Source organism: Euwallacea fornicatus, chromosome 21, assembly GCF_040115645.1.
Source record: "Euwallacea fornicatus isolate EFF26 chromosome 21, ASM4011564v1, whole genome shotgun sequence".
NCBI classification, from domain to species: domain Eukaryota; kingdom Metazoa; phylum Arthropoda; class Insecta; order Coleoptera; family Curculionidae; genus Euwallacea; species Euwallacea fornicatus.
In genome coordinates this window covers 2,221,579-2,230,939 of record NC_089561.1, presented here as the reverse complement: position 1 = coordinate 2,230,939, position 9,361 = coordinate 2,221,579, and the positions used below count along the sequence as shown (strand labels likewise).

Sequence of the window (9,361 nt, the reverse complement as noted above, 5' to 3'; positions counted from 1 at the left end):
AAAATTTTTAAAATTCTTATCATTTAATCTTCGACAAACTAGTGGCGTACATGACAATTTTGCGCTATTTTGCTATTTTGCAATTTTGCAATTTTTAACGTTTTAATTGTTCCAACTGATAGTTTAAATTACTTGGTTTTTTAGGTAATGTGATACTTTGGTATTTAATTACAATTGTTTCTAAGTGAACATAAAGAAGAAAAACGGTTCTTGCTTAAATTTTATTAAAATTTGAGCTAATCGAATTTTGATTTTTTGCTTGGAGCGCCATTTGTCAACCAAGCTAATAACTAACTGTGAAACATAGGTAAATTTCTTCTACCACTGAATGCCCAGTTTGACTACCCGTTCCTAGATGACGCAATGAAAAGACAGTTGTCACAGCTATATATAGGCAGTATCACATCAAGGTTTACGCAACCCACAATACAATTGCGTGTTGCCCACTTGTATGCTTATAACTGGTTGTTTTTATTTCTTTTGCACCCATTATTTTTATTATGTGAGAGTGAGACACACAGTTGTTCCAAATATAACGGAGTCCTGAAAGTCAACTATAGAATTAGGGTTGTCGTTCCCAGTTGTTATTTTGAAGTATGTAGGTATGTCTATATAGTAATTTATGTTAAAGAAAAGATAAGTTAACAAGGAATCATAACAAAATAAACATAAAATAACCCAAAAATCACAAAAACAATTCGGCTTTTGTTTACGTAATAAACTCAAATTTCTGCTTTTTCTTCCAAAGTTTTAACCCAAATTTTAAAAATGGCATAAACAACAAAGTACATTCACAAATTATAACGTTATTTAATAGAAAAATGGATACAGATTTACAAATTAGAGCAAGAGACTTCCCAAATATTTGCAGGATTTGTTTAATAACAGGAGATCTTAAACCTTTGGTTGATGGGAACCTGTCTTTAATTTTTAAAGCAATTAGTGATATCGAGGTAAGTCAGAGAACTTTATTGGGGTCAGATACTTTAAATAATTTGATACAAATCTTTGATAAATACAGTACAAGTCTAGGAAAGAGGTTGTTACCTCATACAGATTCTGCACCTGAATCTCCTTGTTCATAATGTATTTCCAGATTACACCAGGTGATCTCCTGCCAACAAATGTATGCATAACCTGTTCAAATTATCTGCAGGAGATTAGGCGTTTTGCAGACAAATGTAAAGCTAACAATACCATTTTAAAATTGGTGTTAAAGTCTGAAGAAAAAGAAGAAAAATTGAATATATCAGATGAGGATATTAAGGGAATAGAACTGGAATTAGAGGGTTGTGAGGAAGATATCCAAGACAATTATAGTTATGAAAGCAGTTTTGATGATGATTCACCAGATTATTTTCCTCCAAAAACTGAAACAGGTAGTAAAATAATTATCACCATGAAATGTAGGCCATGTTTTTTAATTAAATTCGTTAAATTTAATAATCTTCTTACTGGGAAATTAGATAAAGCCCAAGAAGACCAGCCTTCTCTCAAAAAAACCCGAATACGCCGAAAAAGAAATGCCCTAGATACAGCAAAACCAGCAAAGCCAAACCTCCGAAGGAGAAAACATAGAACTCCTAAACGTGAAATGGACACTGATGATGAGGAAGATAATACATCAAATAGTGCAATTCCAGTCTGCAAGACTTGCGGGAGCACTTTTACTAGCAAAACCAAGTTGTGCTCTCATTATAAAGAGAATATTGATTGCAGACCTAAAAGCTTTAAATTGTATAAATGCGAAATATGTGAAAAAGGTTTGTCTAACAAAAATGACTAAAAAAGTTTGACATAACAGATATTTCTAGAATTCTCAACAATTCGGAGACGTAATGAACATATGAATACTCATACTGGAGAAACTCCATATATTTGTAATTATTGTGGGAAAGGTTTTCAGTTGTATCCCGCCCATTTTAAGCACGTTTATCGGCATCGACTGGCTTTAGGAGAGGTTGAGTTTAAGCCTGGTTATATGGAAAATAGAGTTAGGTAAACAAATTGCTAAACCCACTAGAAAAAATTGGAACACAACGTTGTTTTTAGACTGAATTTAAAATGTGAATTATGCCCTAAAGTATTTGCCAGTCGGTCGGGCTTTGCCAACCACCAGCTCATCCACCAAGGTGTAAAAATCCAATATAAAAAACGGCCTAAAAAGGAGGAAACTGGTCCTAAATTAAAGAATTATCTCTGCAATTATTGTGCTAAAAGTTTCAGGACGAAAGTGCAGTTAGATGGGCATATAAGAGGGCACACGGGTTAGATCGCTCTATTATAGTGTATTAAAAGTTTACACTTAGTTTTTAGGGGAACGTCCCTTTGCATGTTCGTTCTGTCACAAATTCTTTAAAACGAAAGCTGCCTTAAAAACACACGAAATGAATCACTTGGGTACCACGCCTCAAAGGTTCAAATGCGAAACTTGCAATAAACCCTTTTCCCTTAAGGCGCATTATGAAGTGCACAAGAGAACCCATACCGGGGAGAAGCCGTTTTCATGTCATTTCTGTGGCAAATGCTTCAATTACCGAGGCACTTGGAGAGTAAATTTAACCAAAATTTTCCATTCTGTTTCCTGTATTCGATTGTTTAGATTCATCTGAGAATGCACACCGGCGAAACACCGTATGCATGTCCGGTTTGTGGCAACCGATACCATGACAAGAGCAGCCTGAACAAACACCAAAAGAAAAAGGGCCATGTAGGGGAGGCCGTCAAACAAGAAAGACTTATTCTTTAGTTGTGATATTTTTCCTTTTTAGTCACAGTTTGGACTATTTTGCGTGATCTCAATCGTTTCGAATTATTTTTTATTGAGACTTTCTAGCGTGTTTTGTACTTATTATTTGTAAGCTTCGTTCAAAGAATCATTCAAATTAATTAAACTTAATGAGCAGGCAGTTAGATATTTCGAAAAGCAGCTGTTAGCGCTAAGTTTAAACGACCTACACTTCATTTTCCTTGCGCAGGAATTTTCTATAGTATACTTTATTTTTTGTGTGAATATTTAATATAAATTTTGAAATATTATTCGTTAAGATCTATTTTTAACTAACCTTTTCTTTCGAGTCTTCCACGAAACGTCGCTTCTATCGGCTTCAAATTTTCATATTAACTACCGTCACCTTATGGTATTAATAATCCGACGAGGCAGGTATATTCTGGCATCCTATTCTCATATTGTTTAAACGTTTTGATTCGGGTGCAGCAGTTTTTCTCTTCACGTGGAACTTTGTGGGATTCATAATAAAGAACTATTCTAATAATTTGTAAATATAAATGTGTTTTATTATCAGTAGAACAACAAAAAATACGGATCACAGACAAAATCTGTATCTACACAGAATTAACGCTGTTACTGACAGAAATATTCCAATAGAAATATGAAACATGCTTTTTGACGCTGCAATTCAGGCAAAGTAGTCAATCCGAATAAACGTAACTTAGTAACAAAAATAGCGTTCAACACGATAATGTGTCCAATATTCTTCCTTTGCTTTACAACCCAAATTTATGACAGAAATCGGTGAACATAACAGATATTTGAAAATTTATACCCGCAAGAAATACTCACCTGGATACCTTTACAATTTAGGCACAGTGGCTGGCCAATTTCGATGTTGTAAAACAAAGCTCGTTTTCATATGGAAAAAGTACGTTTCTAATTAGACCAAAGAAAATCCCTGAGTCTGTTGTATTGCCTGCATCAGTTTATACCGCAGACGTTCTTTAGTTTTGTACCTGGGCAAATCTAGTAAGTTGAAACAAGTATGAGCGACAGGAAGGAATTTGTCATCTGTAGTTGGTTGAATGGAGATCTGGAAAAATATTGAAATTTTTAACAGAAAATTATATGACGAACAGTAAACTTTATACCAAGCGATAAAAATTTCTGTCATTTAAGTTTTTTTAACGGTAACAAAATAGGTATGAACTTTGATGAAAGGGTAAAAACAGAGTCTATATTTCAATAGTTGTATTGCAAGGTATGATATTCTATTAAATAACAAAATCTATATCTGCTTTTTGATGAAACGATGAAATTGTTTCATCATGTTTGAAATGACATTTTTTAATCAATCTATGATCTCTAAGACGTGAAAATAACGTTGAAATTTAATTGGGTGTTACCTTCATGGCTTTCATTCCTTGAATCGGTATCCTGTAAGTCCCAGTTAAAAACATTAAAAACTTTTTCTTATCTTCCAAGGACATCTCGTGCAGAACTTCCCAAAAATATCTAAAAAATCACAATTCTGAGATTTTATATCACAGAACCTTTGTAAAGTACCTTATCGTCGGATCAGATGACTTGTATCCATTTTTATACTCCGCTACTTCTTCCAAAACGTGCCAATCGTAATCCTCGTTGCCCACGACAATGGCCATTAGTTCATGTGAATGGAAAAGCAGCAATACCCTGCCACCGCAAACTTTCATGAAACCATCACGGAAAGCGTTATATTGACACTCCACTGAACGTCTGAATATATAATCCACGTACAAAGAAACGTATTCTTTTCTAAACCAACATAAATTCATGAATATCAATCCAAAAGATGTTAGACGGAATCAGTACTTATTTTCTTGGACGACCGGAATATTAGATCCATTAGGTTTGAGTTCCATGGTGATCACTTTGCCGTAAAAGTCTCTGTTGATATCGAAAGTAAGACCGAAAACATCTTCCAAATCGTCTTGGTCGTACTCAAGCACGCTTTTAAGGGAATTCGCCGTGAAAGGCGATAATTCGTATAGATCTTTCAGCCCTACTGGCTCATGCAAAAGCTTTTTATAAAGAGCGAGCGGAAAGGGGATGTCTATTATCGTGAAGTTGTAAATGGCCAGTCCGCAGATCATTCCTGGGAAAAGTTTTTTTTAAGTAAAATTCCATTGTTATTTGCAAATCTTACCAATAAGAAAATAGACACTAGACTCCTCTAAGGGACTTTCTGAAAACCAGATTGCCTGGGTTTCTTCATATTCCTTGAACATTCCATACTTCGGATCCAGAATTTCTCTTAATAAAAGCATGAAAAATTCTTTGGTCACACCTCCTGCATCTTCCGCTTCTTCACCACAAAATTTGATCTTGAAAGTAATAATTCAATTTACTAAACTGTTTTGCGGTAAAGAATAAAATACCTTCAAAGGTTTTTTTAAATCGTTAGGATTAACTGTACTAAGTTCCCTTAAAGTGTCTTCCACAATATGCTCTCTTGTAACGTTTAGCATTAAAAACTGATTTATTGAAACCCTTCCTTGACTCACCATGGCAGCGACAACTGCTTGGTGAGCAGCGCTTTGCATCGCATTCTGCATCTAAAGAGTGACATAAGTACATACATAAGACATAAGTACACCCAGATAAGAAAAACCAGAGTAGCTTACTTGTAACGATTGGTCAGTCTCTAGCAATTTCAGCTTAGCATGAGTATCAAACAGGAATGGATAGTTACACAAAAAGAGCGTTCGAATCTAAAATATTAGTGTTATAGATCTATTCTAATCCTTTAGAAATTTTTACATCACTATCAGTTAGCCACAAAACATAATCAACTCGAACATCTACATAGTCATGTAGTTCGTGTATTTGGAAAATTTCGTAGGAAACTTTTAAACCGTCCATGTTACGATTCAGGTTGCTCAAATATCCCATCAAGTCTAACATTGCAACTAAAGCAGCATCATAAAAGACGGTCTAAAACATTTACATATCAAGTTTCGGTTCGAAGCAACGTTGAGAACTTTTACCCTGCCTTGCGGGATCCTTTGATTCATCAAAATGTAACTGACAACGTTTTTGAAAATATTCACCAACTTCTCGAAATAATCCGGCTGCATCATGGCCCACCAACGACCCACTACCTTATGTGCCGGTTGCTTTAAATTCAGAATCCCACTAGCGAAGGGTTTTTGTAGTTTCAGGTACTGTTTTGGATTATTGAATTCGTGGTACAGGGGCAATATCAGGTATATTCTAAGGGATTCCACGTCAGGAGGGTTTGGAGTTAATTGGTTTAATACGTCTTCAGTTAAACCAGTTAAAATCTGATTCAAGGACAGGAAAATAAGCACAGAAAAATAATTGCCACTATGAGTTTTGACGAAACTGCCACTCAGCAACTTACCAAAGTCTGTATTGTCTCATTTTCAATAGTTGCTATAACATCGAACGTTTGCTCAGCTAGTTTCACGTCAACCCCATGATGTTTGCTAGTGCAGTAATAATGCTTGTCATCTTCGAGTAAAAATGATGCGTTAAGACATGAAAGACTTTTAAAGGCAGTTTCTAGAAAACTGATAACTTCCTGATCCACTTGCCCACTAGGAAGAATACGCAGCAAAGTTCTAACATAGCTATTGGTAATAGTAAGTATTTGTTTTTGCGGATCGTGATCTCTACAATCGTAGGGAGGCACTTTACGATCCTGAGGTATAACTGATACAAAACAATGATCTCCCCCTGAAATAATTGTGGAAAAATGTGACAATATGATGAAAGAACGTTTTCTACCAGCAAATATGCGGTGAATGACTAGATTATGATCGTCTTTATTGTCTGGGGGTACAAGACAACTCCCACCGGGCGATATCCATGGGCCGAGAACAACTTGAGGTGTGCAAGCACTATTAGTTTTCCTCACGCCCAATTGTCCAGATCCCCCAATACCGAAACTGTACACTCTACCCCTGGAAGGCACGAAAGATAAACAATGCTGCCTGCCACATACAATTTGGGTGATTGTAGAACCCATTAGTTCTATAACCTGGAATAATTACTCCATAAAAAAATCTTGGAATAGTGGAGGCCAAATGATAAACTCACTTGTTTAGGTAAAATTTCATTACTATTATTTCCATGGCCCAACTGCCCATACATTCCAGCACCACAAGTGAAAACTCCTCCATCTAATGTCAAGAAAACAGAGAATTCTTCTCCACATGCAATATATCTTACTCGTAAATTTCTAAGAGTTCTCAATTGTGTAGGATATATTTTGTTTTGTGTATCATTCAACCCTAATTGTCCTTTAGTGTTTTTACCTATACAAAATTTATTATTTGTGTCAAAAGGGGTTTAAGGTACGCACCCCATCCATATACTGCTCCAGATTTGGAAAGTGCGAACGTATGATTTGCACCGCACGTTATGAGCACAATGGGAATGCCTCTTAATGAAATTACAGGCTTAGGTACTGTTTCACTGGAGCTAGATACCCCTAAACCAAGCTGACCAAAATTGTTGGCTCCCCATGCTAATATGTCACCATCTAGCAAAGAAAATTATTTTACCAAAACACAGTCTAAATACCATGACTTGGAAATACTGAAGACATACTAATTGCTATCTGTATTGAACTAATAGTGTAATAATTTCTGCAGCAAACTTACTATTAGCTAAGGCAATAGTATGTCTTTGACCACAGGCCAACTGTACAACATGTTGGGAAGCAAGGGTTCTGACGATTTTCGGCACTGGCTGGATATTTTCGCCTAACTGTAGGCCTAACTGCCCGTGGAAATCGGAGCCCCATGAGAACACCTGACCCCACTGGTTCAAGGCTGCTGAATGAGTTGCCCCACAGGCCACATGTGTGATATTGTACGCATCCAGGCCAGCTACTAATTCTGATGGTAACAATTGAAGCAGTTAATATTCAAGGTTGATACAGTATAATAATAGTACAAGCAACTGATTGAGGTGATCTTAAGAAGTTTGATATGAGTTTTTTTGTGATGCACCATATTTTTTAAACTAAAATTAAGTGTTTCTCACTTTTATATTAAAATAAGTTCTTCTGAAAAAGCTACAAATGAAGTGATTGCATACTCTGATTATGTACAAATTAGTTTCAATCCTCCTCAGTTGACTTAATTATTGCTTAATCCAGTGGTACACAAAAGAATATCCAAAAAATGAGTAAATACCCAAACAATGACAATAGCTACATTAATCTGAGACAACAATTGTGCAAATTGTTATTTTTGCTGATTTAGAGTAAGTAATGTCAGCTCTCATTTATATTCATTTGAATGGTAATGTATCAATCAACACATACATATATCCTGATGGGTATGTAACTATTGGCTCTTCTGCTGAACTCACTCAATATGTGCATGAATTTTCAAATAACAATACAATTACAAATGGAACACAAACATACAGATGGAGAAAGAAAGTAATGATCAACTGTTATGTTAAGTGTTTTTAAACCATTAACTATTTAGTGTCTACAAATACATGTAAAGCAAAATTTTACATACTAAACAGAGACATACGTGGCCTTTTTCTAGGCTGGTCATGTCCTAGTTGCCCATAATCATTATTTCCACAGGAATACACCTTTCCTTCATTAGTAAGGAAAAGTGTATGGTTGTCACCTAAAGCACATCCTATTACTTTGTTGGCTAGATACCTGAAAAACACTTCTTTGAAGCATTGAGAAATAACAATTGCCATGTAGTTAAATTTTGCTCTGAGAGAATTCTTTGGCTGCTAACTGACTTGAATATATGAAGGAAAACAAGTGTATTATTACCATTCTAACATTCGGGGAGTTAAAATGTGTTCCTCCTCGATACCTCCCAGACCCAGTTCTCCATGAATAGTGCTCCCCCAAGCATACATGATGAATATCACAACAAATTCAATGCAGTACAGTTCGAGTTATGACACTTTGTACTCATTATTTGGTCTACAAAGGAGGGCAATGAGGAAAATTAATTTAATCTAGAATGTTCCTCGCATATCTATTTTGCAGGGTATACTATTGTAGGGGTACGGTTTTTTTGGTACATACCAGTTTGTAGGCTCTATAGCTTAATCCAGTTTTGGTAGACGTGGGTAATATTAGGGTAGTTTTTGCTTAGTCACTATTGATTTAGCTAATAATTATCATTAAAAAAATATATAAAAATTTTCAATTTTTTTAGGTTTAGCACAGATTTCAACTGACAATCTGAACTTGACAGTTAATACTGAATGAGAATATGTTCCGTATCAAGGTCACCTGAGTGTAAGAACAAGGTACGTTAAGAGAGTTCGGGGTAGACTACGTAGACAATCCACTAGCTAATAACTGAAGCACAAAATGTTATAAATCTTCACTAAAGGCCTTATATCATGAATTTTCAGAATTTATTTAATTTGCATTATGTGATTTAACGTAACAATGCTTCTCGTCTGCAAACTTTCGATAGCCAAATTATTAAAATTAACGTATCTCTTAAAGTTTTAGTTAGATTGAGCTACTTCAATTCCAGGACCATAGAGCTGTCCAGAGTTTAATTTAGCAAGGAATTTTCACTGAATTATCATATCAATTGCAAGATTTCAAGTCAACGCCAG

At 35.3% G+C, this 9,361-nt stretch overlaps 2 protein-coding genes across 5 annotated transcripts; one reads left to right on the top strand and one right to left on the bottom strand.

The window, feature by feature from the left end:
- Positions 1 to 563: 563 nt before the first annotated feature.
- Positions 564 to 3,039, top strand: LOC136346046 (oocyte zinc finger protein XlCOF22-like). Its single transcript, XM_066294898.1, has 7 exons — positions 564 to 953; positions 1,097 to 1,379; positions 1,467 to 1,763; positions 1,815 to 1,998; positions 2,053 to 2,267; positions 2,317 to 2,552; positions 2,603 to 3,039. Exons 1-7 carry the CDS (start codon positions 822 to 824, stop codon positions 2,747 to 2,749), a joined length of 1,494 nt encoding a protein of 497 aa, XP_066150995.1. The 5' UTR covers positions 564 to 821; the 3' UTR covers positions 2,750 to 3,039.
- Positions 3,040 to 3,272: 233 nt separating this feature from the next.
- Herc4 (HECT and RLD domain containing E3 ubiquitin ligase 4) lies at positions 3,273 to 8,994 on the bottom strand. Of its 4 annotated transcripts, none has more exons than XM_066294894.1 (17): positions 8,814 to 8,991; positions 8,553 to 8,708; positions 8,278 to 8,429; positions 7,405 to 7,641; positions 7,104 to 7,283; positions 6,839 to 7,056; positions 6,527 to 6,779; positions 6,141 to 6,475; positions 5,764 to 6,060; positions 5,537 to 5,710; positions 5,401 to 5,487; positions 5,155 to 5,331; positions 4,923 to 5,100; positions 4,589 to 4,871; positions 4,301 to 4,531; positions 4,141 to 4,249; positions 3,273 to 3,827 (listed from the first exon to the last, which is right to left on the bottom strand). In XM_066294894.1, the coding sequence occupies exons 2-17, from the start codon at positions 8,639 to 8,641 to the stop codon at positions 3,675 to 3,677; spliced, it is 3,153 nt and encodes a 1,050-aa protein (XP_066150991.1). In that variant the 5' UTR covers positions 8,642 to 8,708; positions 8,814 to 8,991; the 3' UTR covers positions 3,273 to 3,674. The 4 variants fall into 4 exon arrangements, with proteins under 4 accessions (XP_066150991.1, XP_066150993.1, XP_066150992.1 ...); XM_066294896.1 differs by having other exon boundaries at positions 8,293 to 8,429; positions 8,814 to 8,990; XM_066294895.1 differs by having other exon boundaries at positions 8,553 to 8,991.
- Between the last annotated feature and the right edge of the window lie 367 nt (positions 8,995 to 9,361).